At 41.9% G+C, this 23,781-nt stretch overlaps 2 protein-coding genes across 14 annotated transcripts in view; one reads left to right on the forward strand and one right to left on the reverse strand.

Moving 5' to 3' along the window:
• The window catches only part of SAMD12 (sterile alpha motif domain containing 12), a 463,668-nt gene extending 463,402 nt beyond the window's left edge, over window positions 1–266 (reverse strand). For all 4 annotated transcript variants that reach the window (XR_009559689.1, XR_009559688.2, XM_060287706.1 and 1 more), the window contains exon 1: window positions 124–266. Coding sequence is in view for 2 of the 4 variants with exons in the window: in XM_060287706.1 (XP_060143689.1) it covers window positions 124–136 (13 nt within the window). In the remaining 2 variants the exon portion in view is untranslated. The remainder of the gene's footprint in view (window positions 1–123) is intronic.
• COLEC10 (collectin subfamily member 10) overlaps window positions 1–23,781 on the forward strand; it is a 449,524-nt gene that overhangs the window by 57 nt on the left and 425,686 nt on the right. For 4 of the 10 annotated variants that reach the window (XM_060287704.1, XM_030875661.2, XM_060287705.1 and 1 more), the window contains exons 1-2: window positions 512–588; window positions 4,984–5,080. The gene's annotated coding sequence lies outside the window, so the exon portion shown is untranslated. Of the gene's footprint in view, window positions 1–511; window positions 589–1,108; window positions 1,253–4,983; window positions 5,123–23,781 lie in introns of those variants that run through there. The other 6 variants (XM_060287698.2, XM_060287702.1, XM_060287703.2 and 3 more) reach the window with 6 other exon arrangements.

Genomic DNA, 23,781 nt, shown 5'->3' on the forward strand with positions numbered 1-23,781 from the left:
AAAGGGCCCGCTTGCCACCACCCACTTTCCTCTCCTCCCCAAGCTTCCCCAAGCTTCATCGGGGATGTGTGTATCGGGGTGCGCGGGTTAAGAGGGGGCTTAAAATGCCCAAGCGTCCCTTACCTTCCACAGCCATTCTCTCAGAGCTTCCCTAACGCATGCATAATTTTCTGGGCCGAGATACTCCTCCTGCCCCGCGCTCTCCTCCCGCCTCGCGCTTTCGCCTAAATATTCTGCGCTCATCTGCTCCAGGACCAACCTGCCGCGGTCACGCAAAGCGAGGCTGGCGGCTCCCGGCTCGGCGCAGAGCAGCCTGGGAATTGTAGTTCCATCTCTTTCCTCAGACCCAGGAGAGCACCCCGAGTCCTGAGAAGGGCACGGCCCCGCCTCCACACTGGGATGGCATCGCCGGCTTCATCGGGCCCAGGCAGAGAAATCCCTCTTGGCGGGGCGGGGGGTCTCGTGAGTAGACCCGGGGACCCTGGGAGGTAGCGGGGACTACATTTCCCAAGATGCCGTGCGCTGGATTTCGTTCCGCGCCGGGAGCTGAGACCCGTGATTGAGCTCTTCCCTGTTGATTAGAAGTAGGTAAGCACCTGGCAGGGCTCGTGCGGGAGGCAGGAGGCGGCGGGGTTTGTGGTGTGACCTTCTGGGCTTGTCACTGGCCTCCTTGGCCACCCAGTTAGTGAGGGGAGCAGAGCCGCCGGCCGGCTGTGTTTTTCCGCCTGGGCCAGAGAGCCGCTGCACAGGGTGCGGTTGAAACTTGTTCCTCTGAGACCTGGGAAGTGGGTTAGGGAGAATCTTGCGAGGTGATAGAGCTGTATTCTGATCCTCCAGGTGATTCAGGTGGCTAAACACTTCGCGTAGGCATGGGGGATGGCCTAAAAAACCCGAACAGGTATCACCCCTAAGGGGTTATTAGAAACAAAATCTGGGAACCAGGATTCCACCTGAGGATGTCAGATGATGGAAACCTGTGTGGCTTCCAAGACAGGAGGCTTTCAGCTTGACTGGTCTGGGAGCCCCTTGGCGGTCAGTGATAGGGCCTAATAATTAACAGCATCTGAGAGTGTTCTTTCAACTTACGAAACTTCTGTCCTAACTCCAGGTTCTGGGAGTGCTGTAAGCAGACAGGAAAAAGAATCACGCTGAAGGCAGTAGAATTCCAGAGCTGGTAAATACTGATAAGAATGAAGTTCCCAGACTTTTTTTCCCGCGTGTGGAAATACAGATGCAATTATCGCTGGTAGAGGTGAGGGAATGGCCTTGGGAACAGATCAGACTCAGGACTCCAGTAAGATTTTTAAAGGCCTGGAGCTCAGAATTTCATATGGTCCACCCAGCCCCCAGCTCTTTGCCCCTACCCCATATTTAATTTTTAAAGAAATTACTCTGGAAAATAACTCCAAGGAAATACAAGGATTCGATTCTTCCTGTCATGATGACTACTTAGATTTTCTTTGTCCCTCTTGGTGATAATTTTTTTTTTTTAAACACTGAACAGTTTTGTTTCTGAGCGCATATGTGCACACCTGTTTTTGTGGTCACTAGGTATGTGCTTAGTCCTCCTATTGGGTAACATGGCCGTGTCTGGGTACTTTTAAAAATACCTGTAACCAGTTAATGCCCTTGGTGATACGTTAACTCTGAGTTCATGGAGCTGTACGCAATTCAAACACAAGCCTTCCATCCTTGGTACAGTAGAGAGAGTCCTGTTCAGTGAGACATGCTTGCCATGGGCAAAATAAGTTAAAATAATGATAATATTAATAATACCAATGCTGACAAAGTGCATCAGAATCTCTGGAGGTAGGGCTCCCATCCCCAGCACTGCTTTTTCTTTTTTCAAGGACTTCAGGAGATTCTAATCTGTAGCTTCTATTGCACAATCTTGATAAAGGGATAGAGACCAAAATGCCTGGGTAAGAAGGAAAGAGGGGGTATATTGGGCATTCCTCTCTGTTTCCTGCTCTGTTAACCTGTCACTGAGTCTTGTTGCATCTTCCTGAGTGTGGGCTTCCTCTCTACTCTCTCTGCCGTATTTAAGTAATGTCAGTGCCTCCGCTGGTTCCACGAGGTCAGGGATGGACTCTGGTACTGCTCACCTTTGATGTTCCAGCCACCAGCACTGTCTGGCACATAATAAATATTTAATGCATATATTATGTGTTTATAAATAATTCCTGGCTGAAGGAGTGTGTGAATAAGCTGCCTAATGATGATTAGGTCTCCATTTTCCCCCATGAAACTGCAAGTTCGTATTTCACTTTTGTTTGTTTTAATGTTTCATACTCTTCGAAGTAGATATTTTCATCAATTCAAAAATGACCTAGAGACAAGTTAATCTAAGCCCCCTCATTTCACAGTTAAGGCAGAAAAGTTGAAGGGCTTGCCCAGATCACACCGTGGCCAAACAGTGTCCACAACTGGTCCAGACCAAGGCTCTTTTGGCGAGGACAGGGGTGGGTTGGGGGAAGATTTCTGTTGCTCTAGACACAGCTCAGCTTGGTTTGATGGCTTAGCTTTAAGTCAAAGAGGCTGGGGCAGCTTTGTTCCTCACTGCTGGTTTGTGGGTAGGTTGGGGGAACTCTGCCCCAGGCTGAAGGAGGAAGCCATTCTCCTAGCAATGGCAGAGGAGCAAGAGGACAAAAGGAAGTGTGCAAGGCCTTTTAAGGCCTGGCTCTGAACTGGGGCACTGTCGCTTCTTCCCCCATGTCATTTGTCAAAGCAAGTCACATGGCCAACCTCAAAGTTGGGGTGTGAGGAAATATACTCTGGCCGTGAAGAAGCCATGGCAAGGCTGCGAATGCAGGGAGGGGTGAAGAATTGGGTTAACTCCTCAGTCTCTACAATGACGGTGTATTAGCCTCCTGTGGCTGCTGTCGCGAAGTTCTGTAAGATGCGTGGCTGAAAACAATGGAAATCTACTCTTTCACGGTCCTAGAGGCTAGAATTCTGAAATCCAGGTGTTGGTAGGGCCATACTTCCTCTGAAGGCTGTAGGGAAGCATCCTCTTTTGCCTCTTCCTAGCTTCTAGTCTAAGTTGCTAGCGATCCTTGGGGTTCCTTGGCTTGCAGCTACATCGTTGCCATCTCTGCCAACATCATCACATGGTGGTCTTCCTCATGAGTATGTCTCTGTCTCTAAATCTCTCGTATGAGGACACCAGTCATTGGATTTAGGGCCAACCCTGATCCAGTATGATTTCACCTTAATTTGATTACATCTACAAAAACCCCATTTCCAAATAAGGTCACATTCACAAGTATCTGGGGTTAGGAATCCAACATATCTATCTGGGGGACACAATTCAACCCACAGCAGACTGGAACCTTCTACCATCTTTTATAAACTAGAGCAGTTGTTCTCAAGGGCTGGGTGCTGAACCCAGCACATGAGCATCACCTGGGAGCTGGCTAATTAAAATTCTTGGGCTTAAACCCAGACCTACTGAATCAGAAACTTAGAGGTTTAGGATCCAGCAATCTGTGGTGTCACAAGTCTGCCAAGTGATTTTAATTCATGCTAAAGTTTGAGAACCACTACCAAAGAAGACATTAGGACCCAGACTTTGCAAAGAGGTCAATTTAGCCATTGTTCTTAAAAAGGAGGGAGAAGTGGGACCCAATCCCGATTGGGTGCCGGCCGTTGTGTATCTGCGTGTGTGTGTTTCTGAGTACAGAGGGGTGCTAGAATAAGCAATGGGGGCATTTTGCTGGTGGCAAAGTGACAGGGGGAAGGTGCTAGAAATAGAGCAGGTTTAACCAATTCACTGAGTACTAAGGATATAATTTTAAGGAATCTAGGTCCTATTTGCCTCCTGGAATAGTGGAGTTGTATAAGCAGTGTTCTTATACTCCAGAGTCATCACAATGAATCTTCATTTTGTGTGGGTGTGAGAAAGATGGGAGGGGTCATCGGGGCTGGCTCCTGAGTCTGGCCTGAGCTATGCTGGGAAGAAAATGAGAAAATGTAGGCAAGGCTTTGAACAGTGTTCAGTACATTTGTGGAAATGATTATTACCAAAGACCTGTTGCTGACTCCACAGTTCTGTCTTCAGCCAGTTCTGGAAAAGTATGACCCTGGGAGCCCTGTGGCTGTATGTGCCACAGGTGAATACAGCATTTCAGGCGTGGGGCACGGGAAGTTAATTTACCAGAGAGCCACATGTAACGTTCAGCTAAACTTGGCAAAGCGCTGTCAGAGCTTAGGTGGGGTTAGATTCTCCAGTAAAAATGGAGAGTAAAAATAAAAAATGGGCAACTTTGCCCTTGAAAATGGTTTACATTGCCTTTGAAATACAGGACATGTAATTTTTTTTTTTTTTGCGGTACACGAGCCTCTCACTGTCGTGGCCTCTCCCGTTGCGGAGCACAGGCTCCGGACGCGCAGGCTCAGCGGCCGTGGCTCACGGGCCTAGCCGCTCCGCGGCATGTGGGATCTTCCCGGACCGGGGCACGAACCCCTGTCCCCTGCATCGGCAGGCAGACTCTCAACCGCTGCGCCACCAGGGAAGCCCAGGACATGTAATTTTTTATATATACAGTACTGCAGAATAATTTCCTAGCACACCAAAATTGGAAAACATAAAGAAAACACTATTAGGAAAGTCTTTAAGCAAATGTCCGTATATTTAAAGTATTCTTCCTTTAAAATAACAATCAAATTCCTAATTGTGAATGGGGCGATGGATAGACAGTGCTGAACTCTAATATCTTAATATACTGTTTGGTTTTGTGGGGATTAAATGAGAGAACTATTCCATCTTAGAATAGAGGCAGTTTTCTAAAGAAATGGGAGTTTGTTCAATAGATTTAACCTACCTATATGAATCAAACACTAATGGAGTGGTTATGATTTGCCAGAAATCCGTCTAAGTGCTTTAAAAACACCCCAGCATTCTGGCTTTGCAGGCCATGTGCTTAACCGCTATACAATCTCACCTTTCTAATTTTTCATATATTGTGTTTCCACCATATTCAGTTTTGCAGAGTGCGGACCAAGGTCAAAACTTGGAGCTGGATACGCTGATATCAGGTGTGGACCCAAAGGAACCACTCCACGTGCCTCTTCTTGAACGGTGGGCAAGTAACATGGATAAAACTTCTACAGCCTTTTCTTTGTATGCTTTTCTTATTTTCCTAGAGGCAGAAAATATAGCATATTGTGTTGTTGCAGGAGGAAAGAATGGGGTTGAGCCTTCGTGGTTAGAGATGAGAAAAGTCTATCCGTTGTCAGAAAGTAAGAGTCGGGGGAATTCATGCAGTCAGAGACCAATAAAAGGCACTGCAGGCGCTGATTACTGTCCTCATGAACCTGCAGGCATGATCTAGGGCTCAGCCTTAATGTCTGCCAAACTCAAAGAAGTTAAAGAAAAATGGGACATAGGGCGATGATTTAGGTTGCACCTGGGAGAGAAAGAACGAAGGACCCAAGATGTGCCTTGTGAGATAAGGCCAGCATTAGCATAGTGCAGACTCAGGCTTTGCCTTCTACTTGCTTTTTCCAGCCCATGGTAACTGTTAGAGAAGAATTTGGTCTTTGAAAGGTATTTCTGTAAGGTCTGGTTTCATTCAAGAATCCCCAAAGCTGAAAATGTGAATTTTACGGGAGCGGGGGAAACTATCTGCAAACTTTTGCCCCACAGGTTTAAATGCTAATGGGGTAGTATCTGTTAAAGTGTCTTAATTGATGCAGACTATATTTGTTAAGGCAATCTCTGCCTTCCTCATACAACCCTTTTATGGACCCTTGGGGGTCCTTGTTCTCATCCCCTGGGCTGGTCTCAGGCAAAAAAGCAAACCCAACCGCACAGCCTCCCCAAGGCCCTGTTTCCTTATAGGGCTCCCTTATGTGTGCTGTATGTTTCATTGACTGTCTTTGGAGACACAGTGATGGAGTAGAAATACCCTGGACCCTAGAAACCTATAGATCTTAGTTGAAATCTGCCTCTCACCACAACCAGCTGGGTGAACTGAGCAAAGTAACATCTCCACCTTGGTTTCCTTATCTATGAAATGGATAACAATATATTCCTTTCAGGGCTTTTTGAGGATAAGTTATCTATCTTTCTAATATTCACCCCGAAGTTCGTGGCTTAAAATAATAAACATTTATTATCTCACCCAATTTCTGTGGTTCAGAGAATCTGAGAGCAGCTTAGCCAGGTGATTCTAGCTCGAGGTCTCTCATGAGGTTGCAGTCAAGATGCTGGCCAGGGCTGCAATCATCTGAAGGCTTGACTGGGGCTGGAGGATCCACTGCTGTGGTGGCTCCTCACACACCTGGCAAGTTATTGCTGGCTGTTGGTAGGAGACCTCAGTACCTTGCAGCAAGCACCTCTTCATGGGACTACTGGATTGTCCTCACAAAGTGATGGTGGCTTCCCCCAGAGAGAGTGATCCAAGGAGGAAACCACATGTCTTCTGTGACCTCATCTCGGAAATCATACGTCATCACTTCTGCCTATTCTGCTTGTTAGAAGTGAGCCACTTAGTCTAGAGCCACTTAGTCTAGCCAACGCTCAAGGGGAGGGGAATTAGGCTCTGCGTTTTGAAGGGAGCGTCTAAGAACTTGTGGACATATTTTAAATCACCATAAGAGATAGCATAAGTAAGATTCTTCGAATAAGTGTTTAGTGAATGCAAGGCTTAAATAGTATCTTGTTGTTCATCTCTCCAGTACCTACAACAGTGCTTGGCAAATAGCAAGCATCCTAAGTGGTGAGATAACATTTATTATATAATGAGCTAAAGTTACTGCTTGCCTTGTGTCAGGCTTTGTGCTAAGCATTTTCAACGGAATAGCTCATTTCATCTTCACAATAACCCTGGGAAATGGTTGCTACTCTATTATGATCCCAATTTTACAGTTGGGAAAACTGAAGTATGCACAGAGAAGTTAAGAAATTTCTTGGATGTTAACAGATGGAGGGGTGTGATAGAGCCAGGAATTGGTCTCAAATAGTCAACTCGAGGATGGAGCTTTTAACCACAAAACTATGGGTCTTCCTACAATTCAAGGCCTGTAAAACCACTCATGTGAAATATTCCCCCCTTTGAAATTTATTTGTCCTGGACTACTTTGAGAGTGGGAGAAAATGATACTTGAATTGTGACGTCTATATCTTGGGGCACTTCTTCTCAGATCTAGAATGCCCTAAAAATTCCCAGCCAAGATTTCAGAATGTGAAGCCCAGGAGTTCCTCCCCTACACTCTTCCTTTCTCCCCTGTTGGATAAAACACTTCCACGGCCCTCTCCTTTCTTCTGTCCTGCACTTTAAGTTTCTCTTTTTTTTTTTTTAAGATTTTTTTGATGTGGACTATTTTTTTAAGTCTTTGTTGAATTTGTTACAATACTGCTTCTGTTTTATGTTTTTGGCTTTTTGGCCACGAAGCATGTGGGATCTTAGCTCCCTGACCAGGGATCGAACCCACACCCCCTGCATTGGAAGGCGAAGTCTCAGCCACTGGACTGCTAGGGAAGTCCCTAGGTTTCTCCTTGAAACTTTGATGTTTGAAGGTCCTAAGGCTAAATATGTTTGAAAACTGCCCAACTGGAAGATCTTAAAGATCCCTTCCGACACTACAGTTTTATGATGACGTGAGTCCTCCTTCTTCCTGCTTCCTTATCCTTAGAGAAATTAGTGACCAAGTCTGGTCAATTTGTCCTCAACAACTACTCTGTTGACTCCTTTTCTCATCCCTTAGCCACCGTCTTCATTCTACACCTGATGAGAGCTGGGATTGAAACATTTAGCCATCCCAAACAGAGCTCTCATCTCCAGTCATTCTTACCTCCAAACTATCTTGTGTCCAGTGACCACATAAACCTCCAAGAATATCCTCTTTGGTTGTGAAAACCTGTAAATAAATCCCTTCACTTGGTTGTGTAGCAGTCCTCACACATGGTGCCACAGATATTAGTACCTATCAGTAATTTTTGGAGAATGTTGTCTTAAAAGAAGTAGTTTTCTTTAGTGATACAATTTCCTGAAGATTTTGACATGCTAATATGCAATGTGCATCTTCCTGAGAGAGAGAGAATGTGACCCAAGAGGTTTACTCTCCTGGGCTTGTTGTGGACTCAGGTCAGGAAACTCTCTTGGGTTGTCTATTTGAAAGCTGTTTCTTATTACCGGGCCTCTTAGCTGAGACTTCTTACTTAGTGATGAGCCCCTACTCACTGTACTACACCTTCACAGGTGATATTCCAGAAAGCCATTCCTCAATAACTGTTGCTCCATTTCTCCTTTACTGCCCAACCCTCAGCCTCCCCAGAGCCACCACTTCAGAATATCAATATGTGTGTGTGCACATATACATATACATAACTTTCTTTACTGAAGGATGGGGTAATTTTATGAGGGAATTGCCCCATAGAGGATTTTTAGGGTAGAGAAACTACTCTGTATGATGCTATAATGATGGATACACATCATTATACATTTTTCCAAACTCATAGAATATACAACACCAAGAGCAAACCCTAATGTAAACGATGGACTTCGGTGATAATGATGTGTCAACACAGGTTCATCAATAATAACAAACGTACCACTCTGATAGGGAATGTTGATAATGTGGGAGGCTATGCGTGTACGGGGGCGGGGGGTACATGAGAATCCTCTGTACTTTCTGCTCAATTTTGCTGAAGCCTAAGGAATTACTGTGCTTTATAGTGTGAAATTTTGGCTAGGAATGTGTGCAGCCTAAAACTGCACTAAAAAATAAAATCTACTTAAAAAAAAGAAAAAATTGAAAGCCAAGTACTAAATATAACTTCTTCAAGGTTCAAAAGTATGCATGTGTGTATGTGTGTGTGTGTGCGTTAACTAAGAAGTCAACCCTTCACTAGATGGGTCCTCTTTGAACACACCCACAATTTCTAATCTGACTTCCCTATCCCTGGTTTTGCCCCTCTATCCAAGAGAGCCTTATCTTCTAGACGTCCCCACTGAAATTCCATTCATGTTCTGGAAAACCCCAACTCCTACCCATTGGGTCCTTCCAGGACCCATTGTGATTCCCCTCATTAAGACGTTCCCCCAAGTCCAAGTTATTAAGTCCAAAATAGCATCCTCGGGTTTTTATTTGGCCAATCAATGATTTCTTCTGACAACCCAACAAGTGGCAGAATGGTACAAGGGAAGGGTCTTGGTGCTCCCAGTTTTACGGCATCATTCAGGTCAGCATTTATCCTCCAAGGCGTATCCCCTTTGGGGTTTTCCTAAAGATACACTTAAAAAAAACTATCAGATCTGTTAGACAGCACATAGCTTACCGTACAGTTATTTTAATTCTCAAAGGGAACACAGTCCCTTTAAACCCTAATAAAAAAAAATATTTTTAACTGCTTTGTAATTTGCAGTATAACTTTTTCTTCCTTTGAAGGCAGCAAATTTCATTATTATGCAGAATAGTATTACACGCCTTTTATACTGCTTTTTAGCTTGTATCACTTTGGACTTGATGCATAAAGAAAGGAGCCCTGTGCCTCCAGAAGACTTCCCTCTTAGTCATATAAAGGGAACATTTGAAGGACCATTCAAGCAAGTAAGTAGTCAGGCACTGTGCTGGACTCTAGAAAAGGAAACATGAGTAATACAACTTTCCTGCTCTGCGTGTACGCCTTAAAAGGCATTTATTCATTCATTTGTTGAATGTCAAGTGCATTCTGAGCACCTAATATGTGCCAGGGACTATATTGGGTGGTGGGGAATGTTTTTGACTGGGTTCCGTGGAAACAGACCCTAAGACTGAGAATTGTGAATTGTGCGTGAAGACTTATTGGGGAGTATTCTTGGGTGATGCATGTGAAAGAATGTGAGGATGGCAGGATGGGTCATGGAGAAAAATGGATATTCAGTGAGGTTGCAAATGAGGCCTCTTCCTAACCTACTAGGAGCTCTGGAGCTGAGATAACCCTTTAGAGATTTCCTAAAGTGGCAAGGAGGCCGGGCCATTGTGTGCCATGTCAGCCAGTCATTGGTGGCCTAGTGTCTCTAAGAGGGTCTGTAACTATGTAAAACAAGCCAGTTTTCTGCAGCCTAGGGCAGTGCCCAGCAAGGGACCTGGCTTTGAGCCATCAATAATCTACACCCCCAGGAGCTGGGAGATGGGAAGAAATCTGTGTGAGAGCACAACATCCACTATTGGGTTATAGCCGGAACAAGGATCCATTCATGTCCTCAGGGAGTCGATAGTTTAATTGATGAGCCATAGCAGCAAATAGGTGAGTGCAAGTGCAGATAGATTAGTACAAGAGTAAAGTGCTATGAAGACACAGGACAAGAGCATCTAGCCCAGGCTTAGGCATCCTAAGCAGGATTCCCGAAAGGGGTGATGGCAGTGACGATGTAAGGAATTAGGCATGTGAAGGCAGTGAGTGTGGAAACTTAGAAAGAGTCTTCCTAGTAAAGAGGACAGTGTGTGCAAAAATGAGAACAGGGCATGGGGGAACCTTACATAGTTAGGAATGGCTGGAGTAAAAAGTGCATTAGAAGTGGTGCACAGTGAGGCAAAGGAGCTGAGCAAGGGCTTGAACCTGAAGGTTGGACCTGAAGGAGCAAGGACGCCAGGTCCAGCAGTTGGGGACTTGATCATCTTGACAATTACAGTTTCCAGCAGGGAGTTACATGATGAAATGCGCAGTGCGGGAAGATCATTCTAGCTGCAGAGTGGAGAAAGGAATCGAGGTAAAAGAGCAACACAGGGTCCCCTATGAGTGACCGTGTGGACAGCTAATTTGTTAATTTCTGGTGAAAAATGGTAGTGACTTAAAATAGAGACATGTCAGTTGCGATGGAGAGAAATGGTTGGATTTGAGAGATATTAAGAAGGCAGAATCCATAAGACTTGACTGATTGGGTATGGGTCCTTAGGGGAAAAGAGGAGTCAACCTCAGATATGTCTTTGAGCCAGAGCAGTCTGGCAGTGGTGTGAAGGATGGGTCTGTGAGAGTGTCAGCCTGAAACAAGGGAGCCAATTAGAGCCGTGATAAACAATGTATTTTTGTACAGGGGCCCACTCAGGAGAAAAAAGAAGTTTCTGGCCATACTCATTTCGTTCAAATGAAAATAACGTTATAAAATTCTGTGAAAATTATATTGTATTCTTATAATTTAAATTACCTTTGTTAGGAGAATATCAGTGAGAAAATTGGCCCTGCTTTTAGCCAATTAAATATTAATATCTGGGCCAAGTTTAGACAGAGCACCACGGAGCTTGTCATTGTTTGGTTCCTTTTTGTGTGGTGCTTTGGACCTCACAGAGAACATTCTAGAGTGTGTTCTTTTTCTACCCTTGATGCCACCTGGCAGGTAGGAATTATTACATTTCTAATATATAGAAGCAGAAAAGGAGGCTCAGAGAAGTGAAATGGCTTCACTTCCTATGTGGCAGAGTTGGTTCTAGAATGTTCATTCATTCAGTGCAGAGTTTCCTGAGGTTGCAGTCACTTCTTGCCAGGCATCACACAAAGATGAAATCAGTGTGCCTGCTTCCTGCCTTTTTCAGCAACCTGAGTCTCTCTCTGCTGGCTACAGGATTGTCTGTCTGCTCAAGAGCAGAGAAACTGAGCCTGGCAGAGAGATATTGCCAGGGTGCCCCAACAGTGCCGCTTTTTCCTGAAGGTGCTGGCCACCTGAGCATTCTTGCTTCCTGACCACGTTCAGGCCACTTCTGGGTGTCCTGCCCTGCCCTATCAGACTTTTGGTTACTTGGAGCACAGAAGTTGGGAAAGACAGAGGTGGTTTCTACAGATGTAGATTCCTGGGTTGTATAGGGTCTAAAAACCTTCCAACCAAGTAGAACTCGGTTTCTGGGTTGCATTTTGTAGCCAAATGAACTAAATGTAGCCCAAAGAGCTCCACCCCCCAAATCAGTGATACTGTAACCTCCAGGTAAGATGACTCAGCCCTTAACTAGAGCAGAGGTGAGGAAAGTAGGAAAAGGGAGGGAGAGCAGGGGAGGAGAGGGGAGGGATCTGTTCTGAAACTGTCCCTCAGGCGGCACTCGCTGGCTACACAATAGCCTCCTTTTTGACAATCACTTGCAGTGTTAGGTTTTCAAATACAATGAGAAGGGAGCTTGTTTCTTAATCTGGCAATTTAGAAATTAAAGATGTAATTAAATATGATTACAGCTAAGCTTGAAATAGATTTACTGGATATAAACACACACCTACAGATGCACGCATTTCAGGTTTATTCGTTAGTCTCTTCACAAGCACTTTGTAGTCTTTTTTTTTTCCCCCAGCTTTATTGACGTATAACCGATATATAACACTGTGTAAGTTCAAGGCATACAACATGTTGATTTGATACACTTATCTATTGCAAAATGATTACCACCATAGAGTTAGCTAACACCTTCATCACATCACATAGCTACCATTTCGTTTTTGTGGTGAGAGCATTTAAGATCTACACTCTTAGCACCTTTTAAGTATGTAAATACAGTATTATTACTATAATCACCATGCTATACATGGTGATTCCCAGAACTTATCTGTCCTATAACTGGAAGTTTATACCCTTTGACCAACATCTCCCCAATTTCCCCCAGTCCCCAGCCCCTGGTAATCACAGGGGCTCTCTCTACTCTCTGTTTCTATGAGTTTGGCTTTTTTAGGTTCCATATATAAGTGATATTGTACAGTATTTCTCCGACTTATTTCATTTAGAATAATGCCTTCAAGGTCCATTCATGTTGTTGCAAATGGCAGTATTTCCTTCTTTCTCATGGATGAATAGTATTTTTTATATTTATACAGTAAGTCCCCTACATATGAACCTTCAAGTTGTGAACTTTCAAAGATGTGAACGTGCGTTTCACACGTCCAGTCACTTAAGTTAATTAACACATCCGGCGTACGTTGTCACGTGTGTGCATCCTCTACAAGTGGTTGTGCTTTTGTGTACTTTACTGTACAGTACTGTATAGAGTACAGTAGTACAGTATCTTCATTTCAAGCCCAGGATGTCCGGAAGCAAGCATAAAAGCAGGCTGATGTAGCTGGTACTGCTAAGAAGCGCCAAGCAATAACAATGGAAACAAAAGTGAAAATAATTGAGAGAGTGGAGCAAGGCTGTAACCCTGAATGGGGTTTGGAAGAACCTTTGCCCTCAGTTTGTTCACGATTTTCGTGGATTTGAGAAGGTGAATGAGGAGTTCAAAGTGGTCTTCAGCAACTTAGTGACCCTCAGTGAGAAGCTGGAACTAGAGCTGCAAGAGGACGACTTCATTGAACTCCTTGCTGTGCAACACAAGGAGCTTACTAATGACCTGATGGAATTGGAGGCCCAGAGAAAGGACGAAGAGAGACAAGAGGAAAAAGAAGTAACTGAAGAACTGAAGAGATTCTCAGTGCAGGAAATGGCAAGGGGATTTTCTTTATTTGAGGAGGCACTGTTAGTTTTTGAGGCACAGGACCTGAACGTAGAACGGTACACAAAGCTTGCAGCACCTGTTCAGAATGCAATCCAGTGCTACCATGTCATCTATGGCAAGAAAAAAAAGAGCTACTACCCAGACATCACTGGATCGTTTTTTCAAGAGGGTAGATAGAATTGAATCCAGCAAGGAACCAGAACCTGTGCCATCAACGTCAGGCATGAATGAAATTGCAGCTCGCCCTCCGTCTCCTATTGCTGAGGATCCTTCAGCTCTACCATCTCCCACCTCCTCTCCCTCCTCCAGTCAGTAACTCTTCTTGCCTGTTCACTCGATGCCAGCCCCTGTATGCCAGCTGTTGTACTGTACTACTGTACTTTTCAAGGTACTGTACTGTAAGATTAAAAATGTTTTCTTTATTTTTTGTGTTTGTTTGTTTTTTATGTATTATTCTTGTGAAAAGTATTATAAATCTATTACAGTACAGTACTATAGAGTCGATTGTGTTAGTTGGGTAACTAAACTAACTTTGTTGGGCTTACAAACAAATTGGATTTATGGACGTGCTCTTGGAATGGAACTTGTTCTTATGTAGGGGACTTACTGTATTTATATTTATATTTATATATTTGGAGAGAGAGAAATCATATCTTCTTTATCCATTTATCTGTTGATGGACACTTAAGTTGTTTCCCTATCTTGGCTACTGTGAATAATGCCGTAATGGACATGGGAAAAGCACTTTGTGGTCTTGGTTGTCATGCACGGTTAGTGCAAAGTTTTGGTTTTTGTCATCTTCCTTACTACTTTCTCTGAAGTCTGCCTCTATCCTGAGCAGCCTTAATTTACTTCCGGAGTCCCATGATATTGTCCCTGAAATGCACATCAAATTGAGAAGAGAGCTGCCTTTAGCATTATAAATACTGGTTGTACAGAATTGCAGAATGTCTCTAATTTTAGTTGCAAAAGTAATAATAATATAAACAGCTACCATTTATTGAACATTTACTATTAACCAACTCTGAGCTACGTGCTTTACACACACTAACTCAATGACATGTTGGGATTCAATTCTATTACAGCATAAGGATTTTGCAAATTTTATAGCAACAATTCAGCCATTGTAAAACCTCTTTTTTCACTGCCTTTATCTAGTTCTTTGAATTCTACACTGTGCAGGACTCAAAATGCCAACTTTGTACCATTATCTATACCCTCTGTAAAGTAAGGAAGATGCCTCTTCTTACACTTTTACTTTTCACACGGAGGCATCAAAGTACATTGCCTTCCAGTTTGTTTTTCCCATGCAGCCCCTGCTCTTGAAGATTTCTTCTCTCTCCCTAAAATCTTCCTTAAGGACATATCTCAGGACAAGCAATCTTCCAAAGGCAGCAATTTCCAATAATTCCCCCTCCCCACCCCAGCACATTCTTATAAGTATAGGCATATTTTGACAAATCCCTCAACCAAACAGCTGTCTCATATGGCTGTAGAAGAGGTAAGACAGGCTGCAGATGCTGTGTGATCCCCAGCACGGCTCAGACACCTCTCGCACTCTGCTCTTCAGGCATATGCAGCACTATAATAGGAATAATCTTGAGTGCATTCTAATTTGTTCAGTTTAAAATCAGCCTGCTATGAATCTTATTCCACAGAAGTGTGCATGCAAAAAGTGTCACACTGTATGTAAAAATCTCCTAAGGAAACCACCAGAAAAAGCGACGAAATAATAAGTGAGTTCATCAAGGTCACAGGATACAAGATTGATTTACAAAAATCAATTGTAATTTTATATACTGGCAATGAGCTATTTGAAAATGAAATTTAGAAAACAATTCCACCAAAAGAATGGTGAAAATACTTAGGAATAAATTTAACAAAAGAAATATAAGACTTATACACTGGAAATTGTAACACCAAAGAATAAAACCAAAAGAATAAAATACTTAGGAATAAATTTAACAAAAGAAATATAAGACTTATACACTGGAAATTGATGACAGAAATCAAAGAAGACCTAAATAAATGGAGGGACATTCCATGTTCCTGGATTGGAAGATGTTAATTCTCTACAATCACTATCTAAGTCCCAGCAGGTGTCCTTGCTGGAACCTCTGTTCTGCCTTCATGAGAAGCTCTATGCTCCCCCTCTCCTGGGCCATCCCATTAACTAGAAGCTGGGCCAGCATTGGTTTTGTCCAGATGCAGATCTTTATGTTTTGTAAAGTTTGAAAAGCTTCAGTTGAAATTGACTCCCCGTGATTTGTTATGGTCAAATGAACTAAAAGTAGCTAAGTGAGGTCTCTGTACATCCTGAGTGAGCAGATATCATAACCATCCAGGGTCAGAATGGCTTGAAAAATACCATTAATCAAATGAAAGGACAACCACAGATTGGATTGAGAAAAAATTCTCAAGTCATATATCTCGTAAGGGATTTTGAATAGACTTTTCACTAGAGAAGATATGTGAAGGGCTAATAAGTACATGAAAAGATGTTCCACGTCATCAGTCATTAGGGATATGCAAATTAAAACCACAAAAGATACCACTTCCTATGCAGTCGAAAGGCTATAATAAAATGGAGACAAAAGCAAGTGTTGGGGAGAATGTGGAGAAACTGGAACTCTCACACAGTGTGGTAGAGATGTAAACTGGTGCAACTGCTCAGAACACAGGTTTTCAGTTTCTTACAAAACTACCATATATCCCAGTAATTCCACACCTATGTATCTACCCGGGAAAAATGAAAATATGTACACAAAAGGACTTTTAAATGAATGTTCATAGCATTTTTATAACACAAAACCCCAGCCTACATTCAAATATCCATCAATTTGTAAGTACATGAACAAAATGTGGTCTATCTATATACTGGAATACTCTTCAGTAATAAAAATAATTGAAGTACTTATATATGCTACAACACAGATGAACCTCAAAAATATTATGCTAAGTGGAAGAATCCAGAAACAAAAGATTACATATTGTATAATTCCCTATATATGAAACATGCAGAAGAGGCAAGTCTACAGAGATACAAAGCGGACCAGTGGTTGCCTGGAGCTCAGGTTGGGAGCAGGAATTGACTATAAACAGGCAATAGGGGGAGGAGGGGGTCCATGGGGACTTGTTGGGGTGATGAAAATGTTTTCAAACAGGATTATGGTAATTTTTGAACATCTGTTTAATTTACTAAAAATCATCAACTTGTCCTCTTATAATGGGTGAATTCTATGACTCCTATACCTCAATAAAGCTGTGAAACAAAAATAGCTAGCACAGAATGGAAAGTGGGGTATAGATAAATCAAGTTTGGCAACATATTGATAATTTTTGCCACTGGATGATGGGTAATGAGGGATCATGATGCTTTTCCTTTTCACTCTTTGTGTACATTCAAAATTTTCAAATAAAAAATGAAAAAGAAAAGATTAAAAAGGGAATGTCACACTTCTTGCTTCCTTTAAATGGAATGAAATCTGATTCACAGTCTTTATATCCCAAGGCTGGAGGAAAATTCCATCTGTCATCCTAGGTGCCCCTGGCCGGGGTTATTCATCAATCTGGGCTGCTCATGTGGGGCTCCAAAAAGTCTACAGGCTAGCAGGGGCTTGGTGGTAGCTTCACGTGCCCACATACTTGGTGGTATGACTGTTATCTGGTATGAATGTTTTTTAGAAAAAGTTAGCAATGTCACATTTAGGCCACAGCTGGAGCAGGCATCTTTTCTGAACTCTGTGGCATCCATGTAGAGGGCCAGCCTCCCGAGGTCCCCTGTAGACACCGGATCCTGGTCATTCCCTGCTGAGTCCTGTGCATTCATCCCCAAGGAGGGGTGGGGCTTTTGGACATACCGGGGTGAACCACAAACCTGCATGTTCTTCTGGGTTGTGAGAGTAACTTCTCGAGGCTCACCCCGCTCTCTTGTCCTAACCTCTTCCCTGGATTTAGCCTTTCCTAATGTCCAGGAAGGGAGTTTATCTTACAGTCACATATTTAGGTGGTGCTAATGCATCTGAGGTATGCATTAGGTGTGGACTAAAAAAATATTCTTTGATTTAAAAAAGTGTGTGTGTGCAAAGTACAGAGACTAATACACAAGGAACTCTCATCTTTTCAAATGCATCTTCAGCATGCAAGCATTCACTCATTGAATCATTCATAAAACAAATGTTTATTGAGCCCCTCCAGGTAACACCAGGCACTGTTTGCTGCACCAGAAATGTAACACTGAACAAAGCCCACAAAGGCTCTGCTTTTATGCCGCTTAGATTTCAGAGCTTATGATTTCAAACTTTAATGTGCGTAAGAATCCCATGGTGATCTTGTCAAAGTGTAGATTCTGATTTTGTAGGTCTGGAGCTGCTTGAGATCAGCATTTCTAACAAACTCCCAGGCGTGGAGAATGCTGCTGGGCCACCAAACATGCTTTGAGTTGCAAGGTTCAAGGGTGGAAAGCAGGAAAATATGGGAAAACACTAAAGTTGATTTTTCATAAGTTTCCATATTGAATTATTTGCAATGAGCTTCTTATCCCTGCTTAGGGATGGTCATTGCCATGCTCTGCCCTGAGGGACCCTACACTTGTCACTTGGACCCTAAGTGAATTATTTCTCTCTTTTGTCGTGGAGACCACCCCTGGCCAAGCAACCTACCCAGACCACACCCTCCAACTGTCCTGCACTGTCTGTTCACACCCAGTGGCTTCTCTGATTAATTCATAGGTCAGGACCTGTGTGTCAAAATTCCCTTAGGGATCTGATCCTGTTTTGCACTTCAGAGGCCCATCTGGCAGGTATCAAAGGTGTGTCTAGATCTTTGGAGCTGCACTTGAGCCTTTTCTGGTCTTATATTTTAACTCTTTCCTGCTCTCCACTTTTAGGTTATAGTGTTAACGAGGAGAGAATGGGGGAAAGAAAGGAAAAAAGTGCCTTTGTGTTCTGTTTATTTTTCATATGGCTTATTTCCCTTGAAAGCAATCTCTTGGTGTTTGTGTATTGTTGCACAAGACGGGTTAATTCTCTGCAGGCCCCCGGTTCAGTGTGGAGCACCTATGTGAATAATTCAGATACTGGTTCTCCTGGTGTCTCTTGCAGCGGCAATAGGGGTTAGGGAGATTGTGAGACTGTCCCTGCCGATAAAGATGTACCATGAAATCTGTGTGTAGAAGGAGGCTTCTAGGAAGACTCTTGCAAAGGGGACAGACTCTGTAGCTTATCTCCTTGGACTTCGACTTGTGCCCTTTCACCCCTCTCTTCTCTTTCTCTCTGGAACACGGAAAAGATCCTGGAGATTGTGTAGTGCCCTGCAACCTTGAAACTGAAAGCTTTAGACTAACAATTTTGGAGCAGGAAGATAAAGAGCATCTGGGACCTTGAGGGCATCTTCAGCTGTTACACCCATTCTGGAATACCCACCTTCAAATTCCTGTTTGACCTGGATACTCTAACCAGGGTTCCATGACATGAATTGGAATCCGCTCCCTAAATGATACATATAGTAAGAAATTTATATTTTGTTCTATGTGTAATTGAAAATCATCAGAGCGTTGTAAGCAGGAGAGCTATATGGTCTGATTTATATTTGTAACAAATGACCCTATGTACTATATGGAGACTAGACCATAGGTCCTACCGGGGACATCAATTAGATGGTCATTGCAGTAATTCAGGAGAGAGATGACCCTAGCTGAGACTAGAGTTTTGAAGGTGGAGAGACAGAGTTTGAGTGTACTTTAGAAAGTTTTTTAAAAAAGGAAACAAAACTGAATATACAGTAAGATAATAGTGGCCAGAACTTATTGAGTATCATTACGTGCAAGACAAGATTCTGAGCATATTCCATAACTCACTCATTTAATCTTTACACTAGTCATGTGAAGCAGGAATTATTTTTACCTGCATTTTACAGGTAAGAAAACTAAGGAGTAAAAAGGTTAAGTCATTTTCTAGTAAGTGATGGAAGATACCTTCCTCCCTATGTCTGTGTTGGGGAGGGGGAGTTCTGTGTATGGGTTTGGGGGTGTAGATATAGAAAGAGTCATCCTAAAAAAAAAAGGCTAGAAGAAAATATACCAGATATTGTAGAAGTTTTATGTCTGAGCAAGAGGATTACACACAACTTCTTCTTTATACTTTTCTTATTTTCCTGTATTTCCATAGTGAACATATGCTAGTTTTTTATATAGGAGGATAATTAATAAACAAAAGATACTCTGGTTTAGAATTGTGGTGTTTAGCAGTAGATTTACTATCATATCAGCTGTGTTTAAACAAAGAGAGAACGGGTCATTGTACAGTTATCATGGCCAAGACAGAAATGAAACCAAGCTGAGCTGTGGAAATTAAGTCGTGCAACAGGTTGAGTTTCTAGACTTCTAGGACATGATTTTGACTTCCTCATCTTAGCCAGTCATCTGTCTACTAATTGATGATGTCTTCTGGAAATAGTCCTATTCAAATAACCAAACTTTTCAACTTTTCCAAACTCTGGCATTGTAGGGAAGCAGCTCTTTAGCACACAGTCTGCCTGTTTGTTCAAATGTGCTCCCCATGTCTGGATTCTATATGCCAAGTTGGCTTTCTTTGAAGAATTTCCCTTGTCTGACTTGACATCATTTAGTTTATTTATGTTGGAAAACGCTCAGGGAAATACTATACCTGTGTTATATATGTGTGTATGTGGGTATAAATTGCAGAACAACAAATCATTAGAAGGTGAATTTAAAGTCCTAGTCCTTGAGCTGTTCAAAGGTAAACTGTGCGCCCTGTGCCAGAGTCAGCAAATGAGAAGAGAGCAGTCAACATTCAGCTGAGGGGTAGGGAGCTCCGAAATAAGCTTTTAGACTCCAAATCCTAAAAGTGTCAGGAGCCATCTTTTAAAAAATCTAGATTCTAACCTCTCTGCAGGCATTGAACGTTTATTTCATTTCTTAGAATAGCCCAGTCTCTCTATCCTCAAGCTCCTTGACATGTCTACTGTTTGCCCAGTTTTTAGCACTAAACCTTGCACTTCAATACCCTGAATATATTAGAAGAAAAAAATGCAACCTAAATGTATCAAAAGTAGAAAACAAGAGATAGTAAAAAAAGAAAAGGACTCAAAACTCAGAGAGCAAACAGCTAATTGACCATTCATATGCATATATCTTTTTCTTAAGGATTTGAGAATGTTGGAGTATATGCTCCTTGTTTTTACATAGAAAATTTGAAGGACATAAAATCCATTATATACTAAGGAGCTCATATTAAAAATTTTAAAATAAAAGTCTAAATAAACCACATTTTATTTTTTTAAAAACAGCTCTCTGTTTCATTACATTTTCTGCCATCGCTAAGATTTGACCAATTGTTAAGTGAAGGCAGCCATCAGATGATGTAGTCAAATTAGATGGAATGTCAGTGAGGAAGAAAATGATGAAGAAAAAGTGTTCATTATACAATCAAGAAGCATGAAAAAGATTAGAATAAAGAGGCTTTAGGATAGAATTGACTGAGGACCAGAGAGGGGTTTTGTTTTTTATTTTTTTAAATTTTAAAATAGGTATGGGAACTTAGTTTAAGCTACGTGACAATACCAGTGTTTGGATGAAACAAAGAGCACAGACTTCAGTTGAACAAGGCACTCCTTCCTAAATGGGCTAATTCTGATAAATCACCAAGATATGGGGCTGCTAGATTCTAGACAATGAATTTATACAAACGGAAACAAAGCCTCATAGACATTTTTATTGTAGATGTTCTCACTATGTCATTACCAAGCTATAAAACAAGGGAAGAACTGAGCATAATTACAGCCTCTCTCAACAGAGCAAGGAGAATTGGTTTGAGAAAGGCCCCATTGTAACTCATTGACTCTGGGGTTCCCCCAGGAGGACCATAAATCAGGTTCAAGAGCAGGAACCATATCCATGCTGTGCAAAGTCTTGGGTCTGATTTGTAGATAAGACTTGGGTTATCTCATGTAGTCAATGGAAGAATGATCCTAAGTCCAGAGGCCAGTGGTTTGTGATATGCTCTTTTTTCTCATGTGATGCAGGGTTGCCTTAGGAAAGGCCACTAGCTTCACTGAGCCAGTTTTCTTATTCATAAAATATGGTGTTGTAACTATGTGAACTATAGGGACCTTTTCAACGTGAGCATTCTTTCTTTCTCTTTCCTCTAAAACCTTAACTTGTATTCTTTACTCCAAATCCAGGGCAGTATTGTAATGTTTAATTGCTGACAAATGAAAAGTGAAAATCCAAACATTGGAAGAGAGCCTTGTAGCCTGCTGATCCCTGGTGTGATGAATTATATTACTCTTTGTCAAATATTTCACTTCCCCTCCTTGAAGAACCGCTACTTGGGTGAGGTTTATATGTCTCTGCCCTGTTGAACTCAGGAGTGGCTATGTAAACTTCCTTTCTTTAATGGTGTACAGATGAAGGTAACACGTATCACTTCCAAGATGAATATTTTAGATTTATCATGTTTCTTCTGTCTGTATGATGACCATAGATTTACTGGAGATAGAGGATGTTCTGTGACCCTGAGTCTGGAATGACCAATATTTGGAGCAGTAATGATCATGCATTGTAAGCAAGAAATAAACTTTTGTTTGTTTGTTTTTTCTTTTTCTGAATTTTATTTTATTTATTTTTTTATACAGCAGGTTCTTAATTAGTTATCTGTTTTATACATATTAGTGTATACATGTCAATCCCAGTCTCCCAATTCATCCGACCACCACCACCCCACCACTTTCCCCCCTTGGTGTCCATACGTTTATTCTCTACATCTGTGTCTCTATTTCTGCCCTGCAAACCGGTTCATCTGTATCATTTTTCTAGGTTCCACATATATGCGTTAATGTACGATATTTGTTTTTCTCTTTCTGACTTACTTCACTCTGTATGACAGTCTCTGGATCTATCCACGTCTCTACAAATGACCCAATTTTGTTCCTTTTTATGGCTGAGTAATATTCCATTGTATATATGTACCACATCTTTATCCATTTGTCTGTTAATGGGCATTTAGATTGATTCCATGACCTGGCTATTTTAAGTACTGCTGCAATGAACATTAGCGTGCATGTGTCTTTTTGAATTATGGTTTTCTCTGGGTATATGCCCAGTAGTGGGATTGCTGGGGCATATGATAATTCTATTTTTAGTTTTTTAAGGAACCTCCATACTGTTCTCCATAGTGGCTGTATCAATTTACATTCCCACCAACAATGCAAGAGGGTTCCCTTTTCTCCACACCCTCTCCAGCATTTGTTGTTTGTAGATTTTCTGATGATGCCCATTCTGACTGGTGTGAGGTGATACCTCATGGAAGTTTTGATTTGCATTCCTCTAATAACTAGTGATGTTGAGCAGCTTTTCATGTGCCTCTTGGCCATCTGTATGTCTTCTTTGGAGAAATGTCTGTTTAGGTCTTCTGCCCATTTTTTCATTGGGTCATTTGTTTTTTTAATATTAAGCTGCATGAGCTGTTTATATATTTTGGAGATTAATCCTTTGTCCGTTGATTCATTTGCAAATATTTTCTCCCATTCTGAGGGTTGTCTTTTCGTCTTGTTTGTAGGTTCCTTTGCTTTACAAAACCTTTTAACTTTCATTAGATCCCATTTGTTTATTTTTGTTCTGTTTCCATTACTCCAGGAGGTGGATCAAAAAAGTTCTACCTGTGATTTATGTCAAAGTGTGTTCTTACTATGTTTTCCCCTAAGAATTTTATAGTGTCCAGTCTTACATTTAGGTCTCTAATCCATTTTGAGTTTATTTTTGTGTATGGTGTTAGGAAGTGTTTCATTCTTTTACATGTAGCTGTCCAGTTTTCCCAGCACCACTTATTGAAGAGACTGTCTTTTCTCCATTGTATAGCCTTGCCTCCTTTGTCATAGATTAGTTGACCGTAAGTGTGTAGGTTTATTTCTGGGCTTTCTATCCTGTTCCATTGATCTATATTTCTGTTTTTGTGCCAGTACCATATTATCTTGATTACTGTAGCTTTGCGCTATAGTCTGAAGTTAAGGAGTCTGATTCCTCCAGCTCTATTTTTTTCCTTCAAGACTGGTTTGGCTCTTCAGGGTCTTTTGTGTCTCCTTAAAAATTTTAAGATTTTTGGTTCTAGTTCTGTAAAAAATGCCATTGGTAATTTGATAGGGATTGCATTGAATCTGTAGATTGCTTTGGGTAGTATCGTCATTTTCACTATGTTGATTCTTCCAACCCAAGAACATGATATAGCTCTCCATCTGTTTGTATCATGTTTCATTTCCTTCATGAGTGTTGTATTGTTCTCTGCATACAGGTCTTGTGTCTCCTTAGGAAGGTTTATTCCTAGGTATTTTATTCTTTTTGTTGCAATGGTAAAATGGGAGTGTTTTCTTAAT

The sequence above is a fragment of the Globicephala melas genome, chromosome 17, assembly GCF_963455315.2.
Source record: "Globicephala melas chromosome 17, mGloMel1.2, whole genome shotgun sequence".
NCBI classification, from domain to species: domain Eukaryota; kingdom Metazoa; phylum Chordata; class Mammalia; order Artiodactyla; family Delphinidae; genus Globicephala; species Globicephala melas.